The following is a 26,105-nucleotide window of genomic DNA, read 5'->3' as shown; positions in this document are numbered from 1 at the left end:
GATTATAGTATTCAATACTACAATATAATGTTGTTTAAAAGTTTGTGCCAGGTCCCTGTGGGTACACACTACTCTACTATCAAACATGGATGTTAATGTTTTCAGGGACTGCTATCTGGTAGCTTCTGTTGCCTCAAGTTTTACTATGAGATAGTCCGGGGGTGTAGAGATAGTAAGTGATCGGAACCCCTGGAGTATTAAGGATAGTTTGACATCAGTGGGTATGAATACCATGATAGCGTTGGATGACAGCTGTGTCAAAACTGGACAACAAGTATGTCTGACCTTGCCAGATAATAGATGGATAAGTAATATTACAGAATGTCTGGTGCTTGATGTATCTACAGAGCCAACAATGGCAAGATCCCACAAATAACAACCAAAAGTCGAGTTACTGAGAAAACTTTTCCCCTTAAACAACCATATGCATATATATTGAGCATTGCTAAAGCAATACAATTAAGCTCCTGCTAAAGAAGTTAATTAAAAGTTTATATATATACCGGTGTGGACTAGTAAACTCAAGGGGTTTTATTATCTTTCAAGAGAGACAGTAAAATTGCAATTTCAGGGGGTACTTTTCTATACCATCTGTATGCTATCTAATGTAATTTAGCCCAAATTGGGCGGTATCACAGCCAGGTTCAACCGGCAAAAAGTACCGTGTACAGTCTGATATTGAAACCCCTGAAACTCTAATAAAAATAACATACAAATAATGCGTAAACAACATATTTATTATTAAAGGTAATGGTATGTAATTTCACTTACTGAATACTGCATGACAATTAACATTAATTAATTACCACATGACTCCTTAGATATAAAATTATGTGAAACAAAACATTAATGGGTACACATATTTTTTCGTACAGTGTATGAAACTTTAGTATAGACCTAATCGACTAAATAGATTTTAAAATATACAAGATCCATTGGATACATTGTCAAAATGGATACCTTGTCATACAAGATCCATTGGATACATTGTCAAAATGGATACCTTGTCATACAAGATCCATTGGATACATTGTCATACAAGACCCATAGGTAACATTGTAATACAAGACCCATTGGATACATTGTCATACAAAACCCATTTGATACATTGTCATACAAAACCCATTTGACACATTGTCATACAAGATCCATTGAATACATTGTCATACAAGGCCCATAGGTAACATTGTATTACAAAACTCATTGGATACATTGTCATACAAGACCCATTGGATACCATGTCATACAAGACCCATTGGATACCATGTCATACAAGACCCACTGGATAAATTGTCATACAAGACCCGTTGTTACATTGTCATACAGGACCCATTGGATACATTGTCAATCCAACTATGAAAACTTAACATTAGTGTGCAGAATGTTTTGACAGGAGGAAGAACAAGTATTAACTTCATTTATCTTTCTCGTAAAAAGATATTTTACTCGTCCTGAATCAAATTTCTTCATTAACATTGTACATGTTGAGAATTCGACTGCTTTACATGTTATACAAGACACAGGGATCTGGCACAAATTTCTTACAACAGTATATATGTATTATTATATAAATAGTATCATTTACTATAATTTACTATAATACACACACATATATATTGGTAAGATAATTGTGCCAGGTCTCTGTGATACGAGATGCAAATAGTCTATGTAAGGTAAGATATTCACCCAATGTAAAATTCACTTGATGATAATTTAAGCAATAAGATAAGAGCAATTCTAGTTTAACCATAAGTAGACATGCACGTTCAAATATCTAGAACCTGTTAACCATATAAAATAACACAGGAATTTCTAGAAGGTGTTTTCAACCTGTACATCTGTATAATTTTAATAAACCACTTACCATATTCGCCGTAATTAGCGCCCCTCCTCTTTTCTAAAGAAGAGTTAAGTTGCATAATGCCCCCCATCTCATGAATTTAACAATGTTTTACAACATATGATGCCTCTTAACATAAGCATTGTATCCCATATTACATGAACTTCCGAGTCTTTTACATGTGAATCACAACATAATAATGAGTCTCACAGGATAAAAGGCATATGCAAGTGTACTGTTAATAGATTTATGTACTTTTTTCGTCCACAACTTACATTTTGATGAATTAATAAGCACCCCTTTGTCACAATTTTTCAAGCTCCCTTGGCGCTAATTATTGTGAATAAAGGTAGTACCTTGCATTGACTGTGGGGGGATCAACACTGCTACTCTGTAGAATCTATTCTGTACTGAAATTTACAGAACAGTATATGACTGTCAGGGCCTCAGCACAGGGACCTGGCACAAATTTCAGTTGATACTGCTGGTTAGAAATTCATGTCATGTCCCTGTGGCTGAGGCCTAAGTGTAATTAACCCATCATCAAAAAATCTATAAATGCAACTAAAGGCTGAATGGTAATTACCAGGGTAGAGCTGATTATTTTTTATGGGCCAAAACTTTGGCCATTTTCACTTTATATAAGATTATTTATTTTACAAATTAAAATTTCACAACTGGCTTTGAAATTATGTAAAATGTACATGTACACATGTCAAATCGCAAATAGTTTAACCTACGTAATTAACCAGCTACACAGTATGTTTATTTTTTATATCAACATTAACAAATTCAAAGACAGGTATCAATTTTCCTATCATCAATACATATATAGTTGTCTGTCCTTCTTTAAGATTGAATTCCATAATGTAACGTAACTATTTTCAATCTATTCGGTCTCTTCATATCAAGAATATCTTTTCTGTGTGGGAATGAGTTTTGTCTGAGTGGGTTTTAGCGCATTGCTGTTGATAGGCTTGTTGTGTACAGGTCGGTGCTAGGCGGTCGATCAAGCTCGCAGTATAACACTTTGATTATTATCACTTGAAACGCAGAAGATTCCAGTCACCATTACTGCACATGAGGCAATCCCGTCAGCAACGTGATGATAATTCTAGTTACCATAGTAACACACTAGCCCATTACATTAATTAAAAATTCGCATAATACACTAGTAGGACACTAGCATTCCAATATTTGTCAGGTGACACATGGAGACATGCTGGTTACCATGGCAACAAACCAGTCAATAGCTTAGCTCAACAGAAATACAGGGACTTGCAGGTTACCATGGTTTTAAAATGGATATCCAATAGTTTTAATCATCACACACAGTGTTACCTAGCTGCATACATTTGTATATAGTCTCTCACTTTGCTCTTAAATGATTCCTGTGAAAGAAAAATAGGCATAATAAGCAACTTATTATTCAATATGCCATATCTAAATGAATTGTAGATAAAAAACAAACATTTTATCATTAATTTTACAAAATCTGAAATATCTAAATAGTGTAATGCAAGCAATAAACATAGGACATCATTAAAAAATTATTCTTTAAACTGATATTTTTAAAACAACATGAAATTATGGTTCTACTTTTTACTGAAACTACATACATGTAAAGATACATATTAATAACAGCCAGAAAAACTTGATGTTCAATCTGTACACTTACTTTGTTACGTGAATAATGATCGGCAGCATCTACATTGAGTGGGTCATCAAAATTGAGTAAATCCTACAGAAACACAAACACATCATGTTATTTCCAGCTACTACTCTCAAGCTACATTTATGTAAAACAAATATACAATGTATACTTTTGACAATCATTAATGATAGTATCCTACCGCTCACAAGACGTCAACTTCACAATGAATCTGAATTGCTGGACATTTCCTTTGAGAAGACACCATATTTATATGTAACACAAATAATTTAGTATCTGACTGTGACTTCAATATTTTATAGAGAATATGTTGCCTATTAGGTAAGGAATATTTTATATTTTTTTTCTTCACTTTGCTCCACTAACAGTAATGGACACCAATTGTAGCTTTAAAGACGGCACCAATATCTGCCTAAAGGGCTTTTGAGCTACAATGTTGTAGCTACACTGAGGCAATATAATCATTCAATATCATTAAAGGGACAATTCACTCAGGATAAATCTTTTACATAACCAAGAAGCAAAATATGGCATAAATGTATTGTTCTACATTTCTTATGAAACATATAACATGAAATATTGACAAATTCCACGTCATTGTTTAGTATTTTAATTGATACCGTTGTAATTACAAATCATTGATCAATACGATTAAGCAGGTAAAATATGTACACTGTACCCATACCAGAGACAAAGTCATGCACGTCAAACAAATGAACTACATAACCACTGAGGAGGTGATAAAATGATTTTTAAGGCAAGACAATTCACCTAGTGTCAGAGCGATTTGAGAAGTTCTAGACAAAAGTTTCATTACTCTACGTGCAAGGGACAGGGTTCGGCATACAAGATGTTCGACCACAACATGTAATGGCAGACAGCGAGCGAGTTTGAATGTTTCATATGCATTTCACCACCATGGGCTTTTCTGGCATATCACAGTAAAACCGGCTAATCTAATTTCCATTAGAACTGGGTTTTTTCCGATATGTGTACAAATTTTAATGTTCTCTTAGACTGAATTGTCCCTTAAAACATAACAACAAACATTGCAAATCTTTATTACTATATTGATCAAAAGTTATAATAATGCATATGACCTATAAAACATATCATCATATGATTCTGGATTTTTTATACACTTTCTTTTTTACTTTTGATTGGCAAACCTTTGGATGGCCATTTTGTATTTGCATATTACCGAGTTATCTGCACTTGTATGTAGGTATTGATTGTGATGTCATGTTTGCTAGTGTAATGTCATACTTTTAGCAGAAATCGATGTGAATTGCATCCACAAACTAATGTAATAATCGATACCTACCCGCAAGGAGCTGACTCCGTAATATGCAAATACGGAATACACATGTAACATAGATCTCCGAAATAACAGATAAAAGGATTTGATTTCTTTCAAATTCTAATGTATTTTATTTACACTGTCAAGTTATAGAATAATAAAAAGTAAACTGACTTTTTTTCACATACACCTTGTAAAATTTTAATTACAAACCACTTGTAAAGTGTCTACATTGCAGCTATGAAATTTTCTAGAATTATTACAGTTTGGAAATATTCTTCATTGTGCAAATCAGAGGGACTTTTCCAAATGTTGTCTTATATGCATCTATATATATGTATACAGTCAATTGTATATATGTACTCACAGAAAATAAGGAATTGAGGCCCCAAATCACATCTTTAAGTCTCCTTGTGGGTGCCCAACCTTCAACCAAATAAAGAGATATCATGATCATATACATATATGAATCGTTAATCATTTGTTATAGATGTCTGGCTATGGAAATAGATATATAGTATTCCGTCTTTGCATATTACAGAGTTAGCTCCCTTGCGGGTAGGTATCGATTGTTACGTCATTATTTTGTGAGCGCAATTCACGTCATTTTATCTGAAAAGTATGACGTTTCGCTCGCAAACACATGACGTCACAATCAATTAAGGGTAGCAAGGGCAGATAACTCTGTAATATGCAAATACAGAATAGATGAATAAGGAATTCACTTAAGCATTAAACTGTCTTCCTTTGGCATCTATGGTCTATATAGATGCCAGAGCTTTGCTGACAATCTTCATAATGTGCTAGCTAGCACACATTATGAAGATTTTCTGCAATTTTGTCAAAAATATATCGGCTATGAGGACAAATTTTGAATATTGACTATTGTAATCCATGTACACTAACAATCAAGAAACATATTAGTAACTATCCTTTGTGTTACATACTTACCTAAACTGTCGTAGGAGCTCTGTCGTAGTAAACTTAAACAAACTTCACCATCTTCATTTATGTTTGGGTGCCATATTCTTGTGTTACATACTACCTGTGGTGGCTAAAGCAAAACGCTAATAAATAAGACATCAGCACACAATGTCAGATATTTACCTGATTTGAAGACAGTGTTGTTAAAATGGCTGCCATGCTTGATTTATTACAACATATTTTAAAGTTAAAATTCTTCAAAACTAACTAGGTTCACTTGTAGTTGAAGGTGTGATAAAACAGTTTTTGATTTGTGTGGTCATCGATCTTGTACAAGATTTTACAAAACTTTTCTTAATCTTAAAATTTTTGCTCAACAAGGCTTGTAAAATAGATTTTTTTAGAAATATTATCTGTCAGATGATGGTGGGCTAAAATACAAATATATGTTTTATCTGACTTAATCTGCATTCAGCATTTTGATTCAATAATTCATATGTTTTTTTCTGACTGATCCAAATTTCCCCACATATGTTAGCTGTAGGTCAGTGTAGTATATATTCCAAAATTATCTCCCCTTGATTTTTTTTTCTTTTGCCGGGCATAATTTATTGAGTTGAAATCACCAGACATGGGAAAATTCTGATGATATCATATAACAAGAGGCCCAGAGGGCCTGTATCGCTCACCTGGTTTGTAATGCCAAGTAATATTCTGGATACAGGTTCATTGTTTATTTTCTGAAGAAATTTGAATATTTACCTCTAATTCCCCTATTGGGCCCCACCATTCCTGCCCCCTGGGGGTCAGAGCCAAAATTTATACAAGCTCTGTTCCCCTTCCCCCAAGGATGTTTGTGGCCAAATTTGGTTATAATCCATGCAGAACTCTATGACTAGTAGCGATTTATAGGATTTACCTTTATTTCCCCTATTGGGCCCCGCCCCTCCTGCCCCCAGGGGGTCAGAGCCAAAATTTATACAAGTTCTGTTCCCCTTCTCCCAAGGATGTTTGTGGCCAAATTTGGTCACAATCCATGCAGAACTCTAGGACAAGTAGCGATTTATAGGATTTACCTTTATTTCCCATATTGGGCCCCGCCCCCTCCTGCCCCCGGGGGGTCAGAGTCAAAATTTATACAGGTTCTTATCCCCTTCCCCAAAGAATGTTTGTGGTCAAATTTGGTTACAATCCATGCAGAACTCTATGACTAGTAGTGATTTATAGGATTTACCTTTATTTCCCCTATTGGGCTCCGCCCCTCCTGCCCCCAGGGGCTCAGAGCCAAAATTTATACAAGTTCTGTTCACCTTCTCCTAAGGATGTTTGTGGCCAAATTTGGTCACAATCCATGCAGAACTCTAGGACAAGTAGTGATTTATAGGATTTACCTTTATTTCCCCTATTGGGCCCCACCCCTCCTGCCCCCGGGGGCTCAGAGCCAAAATTTATACAAGTTCTGTTTCCCTTCCCCAAGGATGCTTGTGGCCAAATTTGGTTACAATCCATGCAGAACTCTATGACTAGTAGCGATTTATAGGATTTACCTTTATTTCCCCTATTGGGCCCGCCCCTCCTGCCCCGGGGGGTCAGAGCCAAATTTTATACTAGTTCTGTTCCCCTTCCCCAAAGAATGTTTGTGGCCAAATTTGGTTACAATCCATGAAGAACTCTATGACTAGTAGCAATTTATAGGATTTACCTTTATTTCCTATATTGGGCCCCGCCCCTCCTGCCCCCAGGGGGTCAGAGCCAAAATTTATACAAGTTCTGTTCCCCTTCTCCTAAGGATGTTTGTGGCCAAATTTGGTCACAATCCATGCAGAACTCTAGGACAAGTAGCGATTTATAGGATTTACCTTTATTTCCCCTATTGGGCCCCGCCCCTCCTGCCCCCGGGGGCTCAGAGCCAAAATTTATACAAGTTCTGTTCCCCTTCCCCCAAGGATGCTTGTGGCCAAATTTGGTTACACTCCATGCAGAACTCTATGACTAGTAGCGATTTATAGGATTTACCTTTATTTCCCCTATTGGGCCCCGCCCCTCCTGCCCCCAGGGGCTCAGAGCCAAAAATTTATACAAGTTCTGTTCCCCTTCCCCCAAGGATGTTTGTGGCCAAATTTGGTCACAATCCATGCAGAACTCTATGACTAGTAGCGATTTAAAGGAAATGTTGACGGACAGACAGACAGACGGACGGACGGACGGACGACGGACGACGGACGCCGCGCCATGGCATAAGCTCACCGGCCCTTCGGGCCAGGTGAGCTAAAAACAAGAGATCCCAGAGGGATCTTGGCGCCCACCAAAGAATGATTTATGTCTGATAATGGAAAGAGGATCTTTTCCCTGCTTTTCAAACTTTTTCAAACACACTACATATAAAATTTGAGACAGATCGCTCTAGTACTTTCTAAGAAAAAGTGGTAACAAACTTCAACAATGAAATCTAAGATGGCGGCCGGTTGGCCATCTTTTTTACCGATCAGTCCCAAAAAGCATTATGGAGCAGTCCTTAAAGGTACTATGCACAACTAGGGTACAAGGGGAAACTGTGCTTGGAATTTGAGAAAGATCCCTTCAGTACTTTCTGAGAAATAGCGATAACAAACTTTAACTATCAAAATCCAAGATGGCCGTCGGTCGGTCATCTTGTTCACCGATCGGTCCCAAAATGCAATATGCACAACTAGGGTTCTAGGGGAACCTACATATGAAATTTGAGAAAGATCCCTCAGTACTTTTTGAGAAATAGCGGTAACAAACTTAAACTATCAAAATCCAAGATGGCCGCCTGTCGGCCATTTTGTTCACCGATCGGTCCCAAAATGCAACATACACAACTAGGGCCCTAGGGAACCTATATATGAAATTTGAGAAAGATCTCTTCAGTACTTTCTGAGAAATAGCGGTAACAAACTTAAACTATCAAAATCCAAGATGGCCGCCTGTCGGCCATCTTGTTGACTGATCGGTCCCAAAATGCAATATGCACAACTAGGGTCCTAGGTGAACCTACATATGAAATTTGAGAAAGATCCCTTCAGTTCTTTTTGAGAAATAGCGGTAACAAACTTTTAACTATCAAAATCCAAGATGGCCGCCTGTCGGCCATTTTGTTCACCGATCGGTCCCAAAATGCAACATACACAACTAGGGCCCTAGGGAACCTATATATGAAATTTGAGAAAGATCTCTTCAGTACTTTCTGAGAAATAGCGGTAACAAACTTAAACTATCAAAATCCAAGATGGCCGCCTGTCGGCCATCTTGTTGACTGATCGGTCCCAAAATGCAATATGCACAACTAGGGTCCTAGGTGAACATACATATGAAATTTGAGAAAGATCCCTTCAGTTCTTTTTGAGAAATAGCGGTAACAAACTTTTAACTATCAAAATACAAGATGGCCGCCTGTCGGCCATCTTGTTGACTGATCGGTCCCAAAATGCTATATGCACAACTAGGGTCCTGGGGGAACCTGTATATGAAATTTGAGAAAGATCCCTTCAGCACTTTTTGAGAAATAGCGGTAACAACCTTTAACTATCAAAATCCAAGATGGCCGCCTGTCGGCCATCTTGTTGACCGATTGGTCCCGAAATGCAATATGCACAACTAGGGCCCTAGGGGAACCTACATATGAAATTTGAGAAAGATCCCTTCAGCACTTTTTGAGAAATAGTGGTAACAAACTTAAACTATCAAAATCCAAGATGGCCGCCTGTCGGCCCATCTTGTTGACCGATCGGTCGCAAAATGCAATATGCACAACTAGGGCCCTAGGGAACCTATATATGAAATTTGAGAAAGATCTCTTCAGTACTTTCTGAGAAATAGCGGTAACAAACTTAAACTATCAAAATCCAAGATGGCCGCCTGTCGGCCATCTTGTTGACTGATCGGTCCCAAAATGCAATATGCACAACTAGGGTCCTAGGTGAACCTACATATGAAATTTGAGAAAGATCCCTTCAGTTCTTTTTGAGAAATAGCGGTAACAAACTTTTAACTATCAAAATCCAAGATGGCCGCCTGTCGGCCATTTTGTTCACCGATCGGTCCCAAAATGCAACATACACAACTAGGGCCCTAGGGAACCTATATATGAAATTTGAGAAAGATCTCTTCAGTACTTTCTGAGAAATAGCGGTAACAAACTTAAACTATCAAAATCCAAGATGGCCGCCTGTCGGCCCATCTTGTTGACTGATCGGTCCCAAAATGCAATATGCACAACTAGGGTCCTAGGTGAACATACATATGAAATTTGAGAAAGATCCCTTCAGTTCTTTTTGAGAAATAGCGGTAACAAACTTTTAACTATCAAAATACAAGATGGCCGCCTGTCGGCCATCTTGTTGACTGATCGGTCCCAAAATGCTATATGCACAACTAGGGTCCTGGGGGAACCTGTATATGAAATTTGAGAAAGATCCCTTCAGCACTTTTTGAGAAATAGCGGTAACAACCTTTAACTATCAAAATCCAAGATGGCCGCCTGTCGGCCATCTTGTTGACCGATTGGTCCCGAAATGCAATATGCACAACTAGGGCCCTAGGGGAACCTACATATGAAATTTGAGAAAGATCCCTTCAGCACTTTTTGAGAAATAGCGGTAACAAACTTTTAACTATCAAAATCCAAGATGGCCGCCTGTCGGCCATCTTGTTGACCGATCGGTCGCAAAATGCAATATGCACAACTAGGGTCCTAGGGGAACCTACATATGAAATTTGAGAAAGATCCCTTTAGGACTTTCTGAGAAATAGCGGTAACAAGAATTGTTAACGGACGGACGGACGGACGGACGGAAGGACGGACGGACGGAAGGACGGACGGACGGACGACGGACCACGGACGAAAGGCGATTTGAATAGCCCACCATCTGATGATGGTGGGCTAAAAATCCTAGTTAGGTATGTCATCAAAGCCTACCAGATGATTGTCAAGCAGTCATGTGCTAGCTAGGCCATAAACAAAATGGATATATATATATATGTATACAAAATAATAACAGATATTCATAGTTACCACAATATTGTAATCCTCAGGTATATCAACATTAAATAAGAATCTTCCTCCATGCCAGAATCCCTCGTCAGGAGTTATAGTCAGGGAGAAGACGTGCAGCTGGTTAGGATTACCAAAGTTTACTTTGCATGTTTTAGGCAAGTTTTCTTCCATTTCCTGAACCTCTGTTGAGAAACAAAGTAGAAATAACATAAAGAATTGTTTTTATCAGGCCCTGATATCTCGAAACAAACTGAAATCAAAAACTTAAGTAATAAATTTTCATATACATGTAAGTTACAAAAGGAGAAAAAAAATTTTTGGTTTAAGATGCTCCACCGCTGACATATGGTATTTTTTCACTATCAAAAACAGGAGCAGACGATTTAGCATTTTTCTTCAGTTACAAAAGTTACTTAATTACTTTACACCATTACCACTATTGAAAAGTTTGAGCTTCTAATTTTACTTCAAGTAAAAATATGAAAAATAATTAATTGCATCCCGAAAAAATTTTGTGTCATTATATCCTATATGGAATGAAGTACTGATTGCGCATGCACCAAAGGCGAAATAAATTATTTTATATTATTTGTTGTGTTAATCAGACATAAATATACACGATTATACACCAATTATTGTTCAAATGATGAATGTCATTTATGCTCTGTCGGCAGTGGAGCATCTTTAAATCTGCACTTATGTTATGAGAAATCAGGGTCTGATGTCACTACTCTGTCCTTGCATATTACAGAGTTAGCTCCCTTGCAGGTAGGTATTGATTGTTACACATCATATTTTGTGAGTGCAATTCACATGGTTTCTCCGAAAAATATGATGTTACGCTCATAAACACATGACGTCACAATCAATACCTACCCGCAAGTTCAGATAACTCTGTAATATGCGAATACAGCTAGTATTTAGCTGAAATTTAGGAAATAGTTTGAAAATGAAAACCTGCTGAAATTTATTTAACAATGTAATACATAATAGAAAAGAAGGCAATTTACTTGCAGAGGTGAAATCAGAAAAAAAAATTAGCCGACATTTATTGATAAATTGTACTAATAAATATTGTATTAAATCAATTACATGTATACCTTTCACAAGAAGTTTGTCCCTGATTGATATCCTTTTGATTTCATGATCATCAGTTTCCTTTTTCACAGGTGCCTGTTGCTTTAATTTTTTGGACAGTGTAATCATGACTCGATCACTGGAACAGAAATACATTTGTGCATCTTGTCTTCTTAATGTATAGTATGTCGGAAAAAAATGTTTGATTTTGATTTTAACAAAGCTTACAATAAACTTGTGAAATTTTGAAGAAATAAAAAGTAAAACCTAAGTAAGTCACATTTTTAATATATAACTGATTTCAATAGATCTGGCCCCGATTTCTCGAAACAAACTTAAGTCAAAAACTGACTTAAGTCATAAATTTTCATATTAGTTACATAAGGAGAAAAAATTAAAGTTTTGACTTAAGTCTGCATTTTTGTTTTGAGAAATCAGGGACTGATATTATATATAATTGACACTCTTTCTGTACACGATATATGTATGTACATGTCACAATAATTTATGTAGCAACTTAAAATCAACAGAGAAAATGGTCATCCCAAAATTAACAGCATCAAAGTCATGCCACAAATGTTGAAAGGGGTCATAATTTACACTGAATAAAAATTTTTATTATAAAAAAAAAATAAAAAAATAATATGAAGTCTGAAGAAAGATTAAAAAGATGAATTAAAAATATGTATTTAATATATTTACAAGTTGCTTGCTTGAACGACTCTGACTGCATGTGCACAGGGATAATCATTTGACCTGATTTTGCAATATTCATCAAGATGACAATAATATATGTATAGCATTATAGTATATAACATGACATAAAACTGTAATCTGGGCATTGTGCAAGGTGATGGGCAAAATGCCCGTGAATGAGGCAACATTGATTTTAACAAGTCTAGCGCTAGATATGAAAGTGAAGGTATCATTTGTTTAAAGAAATACATCTCGGCCTATTGCACTATTGGGATATTGGCGCATGATGTCATTATTGAAAAGTGAAGGTATCATTTGCATTTTATGATGTACATTATAACATTGCAAGACGTCAAGATGGGCGGTCTGGCTGTGGTGTACGAGGAAGAAAACATTAGGAAATGCTTTTTCAACAGTAGACATGTACAGCTCACTATCTTCATGAAACTGAATCTCGTTTAAAGAAATACACTAGATCTCTGCGAAAATTTATATGTTTGGTTTATAATGTAACATCATTATGCAAAAATAAAGATAACGTTGCAAGGTGTCCTTTGAAGTGTTTCTGTTAATTATGACGAAAGAAATGAAAAGCCATTGTATATAAATGTGAGGGTGATGTACTATTCGAAACCTGTTTTGGCCTAATTGCCTCGTGATGGGATATTGCCTTCGCCTCGGGCACTATTCTATCCCTTGACAATACTATGAGGCATTTAGTGCGTCACAATTAGGCCATAATCCAGGTTCTCTCTCTAAGGAAGTCTCCAGTAATGAGATGCACACTCTGTCGTTGCCGACGATTATGTGCCAGGCTTTGGGTTTTGTGCAGAGGCGTGAGGAAGGGGTTAATTACAGTGAATTTTTTTTGTTTGCAGTGATCTATAACAGCACCAAATTTAATTTAACAGGAGGAGAGTAAAAGCCGACTCGAAGACGCAATCCTGGACTTGATGATCCGTCGCCCTACTGACTGAGCCCACAGGTGTACGACGTGCAAAAAAACCCAAAAAACATAAAACTTTCATTGTGCGTCTTAAACCTGTGCTACGCTTAAGAGAAATTTTCCCTAGCACGATACTAGAAGCTAAGCTAGCTGACCGTATATCACCATGTACAAATAAAACCTGATACCGACTGGTCAGCCGTTTTCTTGTTGGACATTAGGCTTATTTTGCCACGATGCAAACTATTGGTCCAATAGTAATAGTTGTACTATGCATCCCAAATTGTTGAAAAAGCCTTTCAACGTCAAAATCACTGAATCAGCTGGGAGAGAGTTCAATCGAGGTTAGGCCTAACGTTAAATTGATGGTGTGGGGTTACAATATTGGGGGGTAAACGTTCTTTAGCTTTTCGGTGCATCAAAACATAAACAAATCAATAATGAACAGAAAACATGTGATAAAGATTGTAAACAGAACAGGATAACGCGAAATTGCTGAAAAAACTTACTCCAACTTCGTTTTCTCCTAAAACAGGCAATCCGTCATACCGGAAGTTTACAACCCGGTATGTCGCTTGAGGGGCTAAAAATAAATATAATGGAATATTTATTAACCTAGTATGCTCTCGCAGTTATATCAATTCAAGAATCTTCAATTTAAATATATCACTCGATATTTTCTTAGTTATCGTTTGTATTGTTATTGATATATTACATTATTGTAAATAATTTGTAATGTTTTAAGCGACATTGAAACGAACATGGCGGACGTAGAGTGGCCATGGCAGTACCAATTTCCTCCTTTCTTTACGTAAGTAGCTATTTTATTTTAACAGATGTATCAAAAACATATTTTGTAAAATAACACCTTTTGTGATGATAGGCCTACGTATACAGTATACTTAAAATTAAAGGCAAAGCCTCGGAAGAGCGCAGCTAACAGTTACATACACGTAAATCTTACAGAATGAGAATTATACTTCAGTACCCTCAAACTGGATATGTGCTTACATTGTTTCTAAGATATCAACTAATATGACTGAAGGCAAGGCCTTAAAGGGCGCAGCCAGATGTTTCAGTAAACCATTGATTATACAATGTTAAAAAGTTCAATTTATGGAAATAACGGAGCCGACCGAATTTTCTGTTTATTTTTTATTCATATATTCACACTCTGTCCTTGTCCTCAAACCCCCATTTGAGAAGGAAATCCACATTTTATTTCCGTAACAGATATTCCGTTTTTGGTGAGCTGATTCACAGGCGTCTGCATTTGGTTTTGGAAAAATACAATGTCCTAACCCTACTATATAGTCTAGTAGGGGTAGGTTATTATATTTTTTATCAAACCAGAAGCAGACGCCTGTGGCTGATTATATTGAAAGTGGTCTATCACTTAAACGCTTGCAAATAAAGAGCAAATAGCACTGATCATAAACTTCTGCCGGATGAAGATTAGTATATTCGTCGGATCATATAATGAGATGACTTCAAAGCATCACATCACGCTGATGGGATATTTTACAGTGGGTAAAACAATGGCGGCCGCAAACTGAAGCTGTCAGTGTGTTGGATTGAATTTGAAAAGATTGCTTTTTTGTTATATTTTCGTGTATGTGTTACCTTAGAAGTGCTTTGCACTTTGTGCCTGCGCCCTTATAAATTTCTGTTATTTCATTGGAATGGACAGCTTATTGTAACGTTATGAGACATTGGCCTGAACCAACGCGGAACGAAGTGGTCATCCATTCAAGAGTGGGCCGCCATCGTTGCATAATATAAGTAGCTATATAGATACACAGTACCGACACTCATCCGATGATCCGCACAGCCACAAAATCTAGCTGGTGGACTATGCGGCTGAAATTCCAATATCCATGTATCGTCAAATTACACCCTCGTCGACAAGCTTTGTCCCGAAGCTTTTCAGGGTTCAACCTGGCATCCTCAGCACACACAACAGGTCCCTGGTAATTTATAGTGGTGCCGCCTCGTGACTATAGAAACCCACTAGTCACCAAGCAGTGCAGTACCATGACCACTGCTTCTTGTGCTGTCCAGGGGCATCCTACAGGATGCCAGCCTTGTTTGCTGCCACCAAATGCTGAGGCTGGGGCCAGAACCAATGGAGCAGTCACTGGTTGCTTAACTACAATATACAATAACAAAGCACATCCACACAGCCACAGAAGCTAGCTGATGGACTAGGCTACTTAAAATGCCTATACCCATGTATTGTCACAACAAGTTAGAAAGAATTCTTAATAATCCAACTGGAATGGTTCAATTTTCTTTCAATCTTACTTAATTATAAGATGACACTTCCACCCAATTAGAGCAAGCATGCATGCATCACGGCTTTGCCCATAACAAATTACCATAGACAAATCAAACTTGGGTGGCAGTTTCACATAGTTATGCAAGCCTATTCAAGAGTGCAGTACAATGCAAAGAATATTCAATGAAAATGTGTTTTTGATTACGGAGAAAGTTTTCCAACTCCACAAATATAACCACAATAGTTTACTTCACAAACAGACCTCTAAAACAATGTTTTTGAATTATTAAAACATTAATTACGGTAATTTGAATTATATTTGTAGGATCCAGCCTAACCTTGAAACACGGAAGAAACAGATTGAAGCTTGGTGTTCGCTTGTGTTATCATACACTCGCCAACAGAAAACCTACAGCATTGATGTGACAGAATCACAGAATTCTCCACTATTCAACAATAAAGCAATCAACCGTATCCTTTGTGTAAAACATTCATAACGGGTTGGCGTACATTTACTACCTTGACACATTCCACACGATATTATGCTCATTTTCAAACACTGTTTCTATGATGCTGAAAATAACCTTTGATATTAAACAATCTGATTAAAAAGCAGATCATTAATATTGGAACAATTATCGTTTTCTCAAATATACATCAAAATTATGTAGAAGTTGGAAAATTGGTCAGAATTTTGTGACTGATTGCAGTAAACAATTAAGTTTAAGTGGGCCAGGGCACTATTGGATATTCCTATAGGCCTGCAGGTACAATTATCCATCCAAAGGTGGGAGAGAAAAAAAACCAATTAATGGTCTATTATATTATATTGATGAACTAACCAAAAATTAGTGATTGTTCCTTAATTGTAAATAGGTAAGCTATCTATTGATGGTATTCTAACTGTCTTAGAGGAATTGAGGAAAACAGGTAAGTCGGATCTTTTTCAATTCTGCATCATGTGATCATGACACCTGATCCAGATAAATTTATCATAGATAACTTTAAAATGTTGGAATTGGAATGTTGTGTGTTGTACTGTATGGAAGGTGTTATCTTATTTTTCATTAATGGGCTACATGTAATCTAAGAATTACCGTGTAGGAGGTTTTTTTTGCAGACCAAAATTTTCGCGGTTTGAAAATCTGATGTTAGCGATTTTTAATTTTTGTGATATGGATTTTCAAGGTTGATATCATTCAACCATGTCTCAATATTTCATGCATGCAATCAAATTTTTCGTGATCATAGAAATGTCACCGAACCAGCGATTGACGAAATCACGAAAATAAAGCTAACAGGCTGTATATATATATGATATCAAATGGTACTAAGTCTGAAATCACACAAATTACATGGTTAACAAAAACATGTTAGCAGAATCATGGACATATGATTACTCCATACTTTATTTTTACTTTTTTTGTCATTAAATTTAAAAGCTCTGTTTTGTATCTAACACAATACATATGTAATGGTCAAGGATTTATATACTTCCTCGGTAATGGTATATAGCTACCTGCAGTTTAAATTTATGTTACAGAAGTGTATGATTACATAGAGCATTATAATATTCATTGAGTTCAAGTTGAATGTATGAATATTGTAAAATTAATTCTATAACACCTCTATATGTTATGTTGTGTCCAGGACACCTAGAATGGACTGATAGTAAAACAAAGAAGCAATGTCTTATGATGTGGCGGACACCAGAGGAATGGGGAAAACTTATATACAGCTGGGTAATTAATTCATTCATAGAACATATGCAAAAGAATAGAAAGCTAGAAATATTATTAAAAATAAATCAGACCAATTAAAAAAATATTCTTGTTTCCGGTAACACCCTTTTAATAAAGAAGGGTCGGTAGGTAGGGATTTTTTCTATTCAAATTGCTTTTTGTCCGTGGTCCGTGGTCCGTCCTTCTGTCTGTCCGTCCGTCCGTTAACAATTCTTGTTATCGCTATTTCTCAGAAATGTACTGAAGGGATCTGCCTCAAATTTCATATGATATGTAGGTCCCTCTAGGGCCCTAGTTGTGCATATTTGAATTTTGGGATCAATCGGTCTCCAATGATTTTGATAGTTAAAGTTTGTTATCAGTATTTCTCCCAAAGTACTGAAGGGATCTTTCTCAAATTTATATGTAGCTTTCCCTAGGGCCCTTGTTTGCAAATTGCATTTTGGGACCGATCTGTGAAGAAGATGGCCGCCAGGCGACCATTTTGGATTTTGATAGTTAAAAGTTTGTTACCGCAATTTCTCAGAAAGATCTGAAGGGATCTTTCTGAAATTTCATATGTTGGTATCCCTAGGACCCTATGCATATTAGATTTTGGGACCAATCGGTCAACAAGTTGGCCGACCGTCAGCCATCTTGTATTTTGATACTTAAAGTTGTTATCGCTATTTCTCAGAAAGTCCTTAAGAGATCTTTCTCAAATTTCATATGTAGATTCCCCTAGGACCCTTGTTGTGCATATTTCATTTTGGGACTGATCGGTGAACAAAATGGCCACCAAGCAGCCATCTTGGATTTTGATAGTTAAAGTTCGTTACCGCTATTTCTCAGAGAGTACTGAAGGCATATTGCATTTTGGGACCGGTCGGTCAACAACATGGCCAACCGACTGCCATCATGAATTTTGATAATTATCGCTATTTGTTAGAAATTACTAAAGTGATATTTCTCATATTCCATGGGTAGGTTCCCCTTGTGATTTAGTTGTGCATGTTTCTCAGAAAGTAATGTAGCAATCTGTCTTAAATTTCATATGATGTTTGTTTGGAAAAGTTTGAAAAGCAGGGAAAAGATCCCTCTTTCCATTGTCAGACATAGATCATACTTTGGTGGGCGCCAAGATCCCTCTTGGATCTCTTATTCCTCTTCATCCCAGTTTCTTGCAGTGAAAAACTGAAATAGACTTTAACCAACCTTATATAAACCATGGGTTTGTTTCCAAGGTTATTACTGGTGTCTTAAATTTCCATCAATTGTGCCCATATTCCTAATTTTGTGCGGGACAACCACCCCCCCCCCCCCCCCCCCCCCCCCCCCCCCCCCCCCCCCAAAAAAAAAAAAAAAAAAAAAAAACAAAACATTTTGTTTGCGTTTGCGTTTGCTTGTGGTTACAACTGATAAAAAGTTTTTTGAGTGGGCACCGATTTTATAGGGTCGGTCGGGTTACAAATGTCTTTTTGTATGGCCTCAGTATATATATATATATATCACTACTGCATAGAACTTTAATTAAAATGCACTTAAAATCCTATTAAACTGTCATTAATCATTGTTTTTACATTAAAACTGCTCATTAAATCATGTTTTTCTTAATTTAATGAGCTGCAGTTATTTCATTTAAAATCATTAAAACTAATTTTAATGCTCATTAAGAACAACTTATTTCTCATTAAAATAAGTTTTCAAGGCCATGAAAATTATGCTATAAGAATTTCAGCAATTTGATGATCATTACTTCTTGTAGTCTTTGACTTTCAAGATCATTAATTTGCATTTTAATTATCATTAATGATTTTTGATGATAATTGAAATATTTGATGTAAGTTAATGACCATGATAATTATCATTAAGAAATGCAAAACAATAACATTTATCAAAATTTCTAATTTATCTAACTTTTAAGACAATGAAAATGCAGCTTGAAATTTAATGACCATTAGTTTTAGATGAAAATCTACCCAGTAGAATTATTGGCCATTATTTCTCTATGTATGTCATGAAATATATATTTGATTCCATTAAATATTTTTTAATGGCCATTAATCAAAATAAGAAGTCATGTGACTTCAATTTTCCCGCCAAAACAGACAAAATCCAAATGGCTGCAGTGTCTGTTGAAGTGCTGGAGGGGAATATTCATTCTTCTTATTAAAATGTAAGTTTTGAGAACTGGTGAAAAGATGATCTCATTCCTGAATATCTTAAGGTACAGATGAACACTTTCAGTAGATTTTAAATGTGTTTACAATTCTTTATCAACGTGAAATAGGGCACACAAATATAATTTCTAAGGTGTTCCTAAAATGCATGTGGTTTTTATTTTATGTGTTTGTCAAACAAAAATATTGAATTCTTGTCAATGTTTTATGTTTTATAACTATTAGTTTATTTGAGGCAAATATCAATTATCTTGTTTATAATGAAAGTAACAGCTGCAAAACTGTTATCTCTAAGATTTTTTAATCACCTATTATATATGATAATCATCTGACAGAAAGGAAATAATGGTCTAGTTCATTTCAACTGCCATTTATGGCCATTACAGTAATTGTCATTAATGAAAACAAGGAATATTAATGCCCATGATAATCTGAATTTGATATTTGATTGTCATTACAAGGTTATTGTGTTATGACCCTCAAACTAGATATTGAACACCATTATTTTGCAATGCTTATTAAATAATGGCAATTAATCAATTAAATATTGATAAAAAATAATGGAATTTGATCATTAATAAGCACCCACTAATTGGTATATTATTGGGCAGTTGCTGGTCACATTTGCCAGTAGTGATATGAATATATATATGCATTTTTAGCTCACAATCAGTAGATGGTGGGCTATTTTTCAACAACAATTGATTAATAAGGAATTAATTAAGGAGTACATAGCTATTAAAATTTCAATTTTGTTTTTTCATTACCATTAATCATTTTAATGTTCTTAATCATGCACTGATTTCATTAATTTTAATGATTTTAATTATTGTTAAAACCAGTGATGATAACAATGAAAAGAAAATTAAAAATTGACAATTTTTTAATTAATTTTTAATTGATTTTAAAATATCATTAATCAAATAATTAAAACCTCATTAAGTTATTTTTCATTAAATATGATAATTTTAATAGCATTAAAGATGATCTTTTGTGAAAAGATTAAGAAACAATTAATGTTCTTATTCATGCATGTTTTTCATGGAATTTGATGAGGTTTTAATGCAAGAACATTTATGATATTTTCATGACAATTTAATAGCCATTCTATACAGTAGTGTATATATGATGTGGGACGGGCCATATCATAAGGGGTAAAAATTGATTAAAATTTCTTCTTTTCCACTTGCAGATGTGGTAAAATAGAATACTCTTCATAGATTGAAAGTTCTTAAGGCCCTCTACAAAAATTGTGAATTTCATGGCCTTTTGATCTCAGATTTTTCCTTTGGGAAGGGGTCAAGGGACTTTGTATGGTTTAGGCCCTTTGAAAATGTGGACTTATGTATGCACTTCCCATACTAGAACAAATAATCATACCCTGCCTCCACTCCGTTCCTGGCAGGTTAGCTCTGACCATCTATCAGGAATCTTTCATCCGTCATTCAGAGCTACGTCATAGCAGCTATTCCGATATGTCTTTAGGAGAAATATAAAGTTTGTTCAAAAGTATGCTCTATGGTTGCAGCAATTGTCACATATTTGCATAAACTACATTGTAGTATCTTTAAATGCTAATGGTGCCTTATTGTTGGTTCCTAGGTATGTAGTCGCAGTATGAACAACACTGTATGTACTTTGTATGAGTTGACTGAAGGAGAGGATTCCGAGGGAACAGGTTTGTTGATCAATTCATTATTTCAATATAAGACTTTTAAAAAATAACTGTTATTTTGTAGTGTTTACTAATTTAGAATATCTGCACCTGCTAGCAGGTATTGGTCATTATTTCACTAGTTTGCTTTTGATAATCATTTTTACTCTCTATTCTTAAAAAAACCCTGTAAAACTAGCTAATATTGCTTATTTGCAGCAAGCAAATCTGCTTTATCAAAAAACAAAAAAAAAAAAACAATAAAAGTGAACAATCCTGATAAAGGTTATTGCAGTAAGTCTGAATCAAGTTTTATTGATACACTTCAAGGAAATCCACATCCTCGATACTCCAGAGGTTTTGATCACTTATGATCTCTCCACACCCCTGGACTATCTCATAGTAAAACTGGAGGCAACAGAACAAGTAATTTTGTCCATTGGTGTTGCACAATATAGCCGTGTAAACGGTACACTGTGGTTGACTGTGTAGCTTTTAAGTAAGGTGTTTCTCTCTCTGTAGTCTTCAGATAAAAGTTTTGTAGACCTAGCTGTGATTGGTTCAGATATGTTCCTCTGAGCTGCCTCCAGTTTAACTATAAGATAGTCCAGGGGAGTAGAAATTGTATGGGATCAGAACCCCTGGAATATTGAGGATGTGAAATCCAAAGCCGTTATCGTTATATCAGTCCTAGTTAGTCTTGATAAAATTAATGGTGCACTTAAATGCTAGATCTTTTGATATGATATTTTATTGGCCAAGGTTGTCTTAAATAGTGAAAGGTCAGGCTCAGCTGTCCAAAGTCAAGGTCATTTCATTCCTAATCCAAAAGCTTGACGCAAGAAAACATGTAATTCATTATTTTTACAGATTGTTATAGATTGTAATAACCAAGAGTTTTTAAAAGTTGTTCATGATTTTTTACAGAGTTCCATGGACTCGAAAACTGGTTACTAATGCGTGCCCTCAAATCACTGGAAAGTCAACAGCTTGCTGAACTCATCGACGGTGGTGATGGTGTCAAGTTCTTCTGAATGTTATTACTGTTAATACTGTATTGTTATCAATTATGAAAGCCAAGGCTACAATGAATGATTACTTTGTTTTTATAAAAATTGATAAAGTTTACGGTAGATATGTGTTACAGGACCAAGGTACACATATTTTATGAGGCCATAGCAATGATGATTATATATAATCTTAGAGAAAGAAAGTAAGAGATATCATGTGAATCTAAAATAACTATACTAAAGTCATCAAAAGTAGTATACCATGGGTATAGCTAGCTACATGACTGTATATCTAAAATAGCTACCCATTATACTAAAGCGAAATAATAGCTATACTAAATTAAAAGCTATTTAAAATATTTGTACAGCTATATACAAGACATTGTGTATCTAAAACTATCAAAAGTAGCTATAGCATGGATAGAGCTTTAGATATTTAAAAAAACAGGTATAGGTATATGGTTTGTATGATTTTGATAACAGAATTTATTTAAACCTGGTGAATATGATTCACGATGTACATCTTGGGTAGAGAGAACATAATATTATATTTGATCAGTTGAGTGTCAGACTAGGACACTAGAGTCTCTGAGTTTGATCCGAGGTAGGGGAAGCAATTTAACAGTATAGGAAATTTTGCACTCTCTTTCTGAGTGGTTACACAAATGTATATAAATTTTCAACTCAAATTTACGCTGAGATGACAAATTTAAAATACTAGCCTGTCAGTTGGTTAGCATTAAGCAGCATCCTTGATACTCCAAGAGATCCGATCACATACGATCTCTACACCTCTGGACTATCTCATAGGGAACTGGAGGGAACAAAACAGAGGTAATTTAGTCCGGTGACGTACCTCAAAAGAGCCATATAATGGTACACTATGGTTGACTGTGTGGCTTTGAAGTAGGGAGTCGCTCTCTCTGAGATAGTCCAGGGGTGTAGAAATCGTAAGTGAGGCATTGATAAGCAGTTACTTATATACATTTTGTATATATATATCATTTTTTAAAACAAAAACCTGATGATGCATTATTATTCATAATTGCACTTAAACACAGACCTTATTGATTGAATTGTAAACACATTGTTTTATACATGTCTTTGAGAATGCAGACTTTTTATTGTAGCTTGTATGTGAGCAAATGTGTTAATGGGAGTATATTATTGTACTGTTATATTATTTTATATTAATATTTACAGGTATATTGGCTTGGTGAAGATGTAATTAAGTGTGTGTTTTTCCAGTATGTCTATGTGTTTAACTGGTCCTACATGTGAAATAGAATTGGAATCAATGACCATCACTTTTGTTTGTTTACAATAATGATTTGTGATGAATGTGTAATGATGTAAGAATAATCTTTTTTTTTTATTTCATTGATGTTATTTACATATATATATAGAGAACAGACTTGGTGACAATTATCTATTTAAAATCTTTAAGTGAACAAAAATATAACATCTGTTAGTTTGTCAAAGCCATAGGTAGGTTTCCTTACGACCCTAGCTAGCTGTGCACATTGCATTTTGTGTCTGATTGGTTAAACTTGGCAGACATCTTGGATTTGGTAGTTGAAAATGTTGCCTCTATTTCTCAGAAGAACCTATATTGGTAGGTGTCCCCTAGGACCCTAGTTGTGTATATGGCATTATAACTGCTGGTTTTTGTTCTTATAGTGACTGACACTGGCAGTTAATAAGGCATCAAACAAAATACATTGCATACCCAAAGCTTAATTAGGAGATAAACAATCATGATGAAGTTCTCTTCACATTTCATGTTAAAATGCATGTGTACAAGTGCTCTAGCTGTAACCATGTGTATTGTTGTGTATGTCTAATTTATTACTGTGTACTGTGTAGCTGAATTTTCATCAAATGAATTAGAAATATACGGAAGTGGATGGCCTAGTAATGTATATATATCTATTTCTCTATAATAGATATTTTATATCTACATACATATACAGTAAACCTTTAAAGTGAACAGTCGGGCAAGGATGACTAAAGTCGGTAAAAATGGTGTGAATGTATCCAGTATAATTTCTTATGGAATAGAAAAATAAACTTTCTCGTCAAAATCTGTCTGCGTAAGTAGAAATTAATTTAAAGTATAGGAATCCTAAAACGTCCCCCCGGCTGACTATGTCCGTGGTTACATTTCCACGCAGACGTGCTTTCAATGCTTTCAACTTTTCTTCATTTCAATGGTCAGAACTGGGAAACGTAAGCAGAACTTGACCGTCGTATTAATATGTGAGAACTTTTGGAAGGCCAATGAACGCATTTAGACAGGTTTTCTTTGCCCGACTATTCACTTCAAATAAATAAAACAGTATGCATTTTTAATTTTTTTTATATTGCAGTTTCTATAATTATTTGAAATTAGTTAGCTTTGAATAATAGTACCGGTATGTATGGTAATTCAATTTGAATACTAAAAGTACACTCTATAGCCCTCTGTTTCGGGATGAAATTGGAATGTAAATGAATACTGAATCATGTGTATGTGAGAGAGAGATTTTTGAGGTTACAATTATCTCGTATTAATTCTTCATCCTTGGTTCTTTGAACTGCTTCACATTTAGTTCCTCTATTTTGTTAACTTATACTCTTTAGAAATAAATGCAGATTATGTACACATACAAAAATATACGAAATTTTATTGATATTGTCTTAACATATAACAGAGGAATATGTCTAAAAAAATGATGACATTATGCTCACAATCTCCATTACTGAATAACATAGTCTTAATCAATATTTTTAATCTTAGCCTGAGTTCTAATTATCTTCCAAAAGGGAGATAAATCTATGGTTTAACTAGTACCATATTCGACTCAATAAACACCCATGTCCCTATAAGCGCCCCTCCCCCTTTTGAGGTCACAATTGCAGGACATAAATAAAGACTTAAACTAGGTTTGCAATAATTATAGTCTTATTAAGGTATGCATGTTTGGCATTAATTATTACTAATGCTAGTTACAATTAAATTACACTACATTTTCTTTACCATAGTTAGTACATATGTACCGAAACAAAGATGTGTGGTATGTTTTTTTAATTTGTAATAACTGTTTTCAATGTTATTTCTTATATGAATATGAAATGAAAATAAAGAAGTTAGAAGAAAATGTTTAAATTGTTCTTGTCATGCATGATTCAAACACAATATCATTTTATATGCACCATATTCGACCTATTTGGGCTAATATTTGAATACAATGTAATTAAAGGGACAATTCAGTCTAAGAGAACATTTAAATTTGTGCATATATCGAAAAAAAGCCAGTTCTAATGGAAATTAGATCAGTCGGTTTTACTGTGATATGCCTGAAAAGCCTATGGTGGTGACATGTGTGTAGATGTTAAAACTCGCTCGCTGTCCGCCATTACACATTGTGGTCGAACTTCTTGTATGCCGAACCCTGTCCCTTGATCGTAGAGTAATGCATCACGCACAAATGTTGTCTAGAACTGCTCAAATCGCTCTGACAGTGGTGTGTTTACCTCATTAGGTGAATTGTCTTGTCTAAAAATCATTTTATCACCTTCTCAGTGGTTATGTAGTTTATTTGTTTAACTGCGTGACTTTGGCTTGGGTATGGGTACAGCGTCCATATTGTACCTGCTTAATCGTATTGATTAACGATTTGATATTTCAACGATATTAATTAAAGTACTTAACAATGTCGTGGAATTTGTCAATGTTTTACGTTATATGTTTCATAAGAAATGTAGAACAATACATTTATGCTATATTTTGCTTCTTGTTTATGTAAAA

At 35.3% G+C, this 26,105-nt stretch overlaps 2 protein-coding genes across 3 annotated transcripts; one reads left to right on the top strand and one right to left on the bottom strand.

Annotated features, from left to right (window-relative positions):
- Nucleotides 1-719: 719 nt before the first annotated feature.
- Nucleotides 720-14,052, bottom strand: LOC138310212 (NEDD8-conjugating enzyme UBE2F-like). 2 transcript variants are annotated; one of them, XR_011206365.1, is made up of 8 exons: nt 13,982-14,052; nt 11,854-11,969; nt 10,772-10,935; nt 5,764-5,866; nt 5,180-5,238; nt 3,519-3,581; nt 1,004-3,231; nt 720-960 (listed from the first exon to the last, which is right to left on the bottom strand). XR_011206365.1 is itself a non-coding variant. In XM_069251333.1 (7 exons), exons 2-7 carry the CDS (start codon nt 11,957-11,959, stop codon nt 3,178-3,180), a joined length of 549 nt encoding a protein of 182 aa, XP_069107434.1. In that variant the 5' UTR covers nt 11,960-11,969; nt 13,982-14,052; the 3' UTR covers nt 720-3,177. The 2 variants fall into 2 exon arrangements, 1 of the variants encoding a protein (XP_069107434.1); XM_069251333.1 differs by having other exon boundaries at nt 720-3,231.
- Nucleotides 14,053-14,221: 169 nt separating this feature from the next.
- LOC138310375 (vacuolar protein-sorting-associated protein 25-like) lies at nt 14,222-23,689 on the top strand. The gene is made up of 6 exons (XM_069251570.1): nt 14,222-14,283; nt 16,076-16,221; nt 16,627-16,680; nt 17,401-17,492; nt 21,254-21,329; nt 22,233-23,689. Exons 1-6 carry the CDS (start codon nt 14,234-14,236, stop codon nt 22,337-22,339), a joined length of 525 nt encoding a protein of 174 aa, XP_069107671.1. The 5' UTR covers nt 14,222-14,233; the 3' UTR covers nt 22,340-23,689.
- The last annotated feature ends 2,416 nt before the right edge of the window (nt 23,690-26,105 follow it).

The sequence above is a fragment of the Argopecten irradians genome, chromosome 16 (assembly GCF_041381155.1).
Source record: "Argopecten irradians isolate NY chromosome 16, Ai_NY, whole genome shotgun sequence".
In the NCBI taxonomy this organism is placed as follows: domain Eukaryota; kingdom Metazoa; phylum Mollusca; class Bivalvia; order Pectinida; family Pectinidae; genus Argopecten; species Argopecten irradians.
Note: the sequence above shows the minus strand (reverse complement) of the source record. Positions and strands in the feature narration are given on the sequence as shown.

Excerpts from the sequence above, each read along its gene's own strand:
- LOC138310375 (XM_069251570.1), top strand. The coding sequence starts at position 14,234 with ATGGCGGACGTAGAGTGGCCATGGCAGTACCAATTTCCTCCTTTCTTT. Across the intron at positions 16,222-16,626 it reads CAACAATAAAGCAATCAACC|GTAAGCTATCTATTGATGGT; the intron begins GTATCCTTTGTG and ends AATTGTAAATAG. Across the intron at positions 21,330-22,232 it reads AGAGGATTCCGAGGGAACAG|AGTTCCATGGACTCGAAAAC; the intron begins GTTTGTTGATCA and ends GATTTTTTACAG.
- LOC138310212 (XM_069251333.1), bottom strand. The coding sequence starts at position 11,959 with ATGATTACACTGTCCAAAAAATTAAAGCAACAGGCACCTGTGAAAAAG. Across the intron at positions 10,936-11,853 it reads GGACAAACTTCTTGTGAAAG|AGGTTCAGGAAATGGAAGAA; the intron begins GTATACATGTAA and ends GTTTCTCAACAG. Across the intron at positions 3,582-5,179 it reads GCCTCAATTCCTTATTTTCT|GATTTACTCAATTTTGATGA; the intron begins GTGAGTACATAT and ends GTGTTTCTGTAG.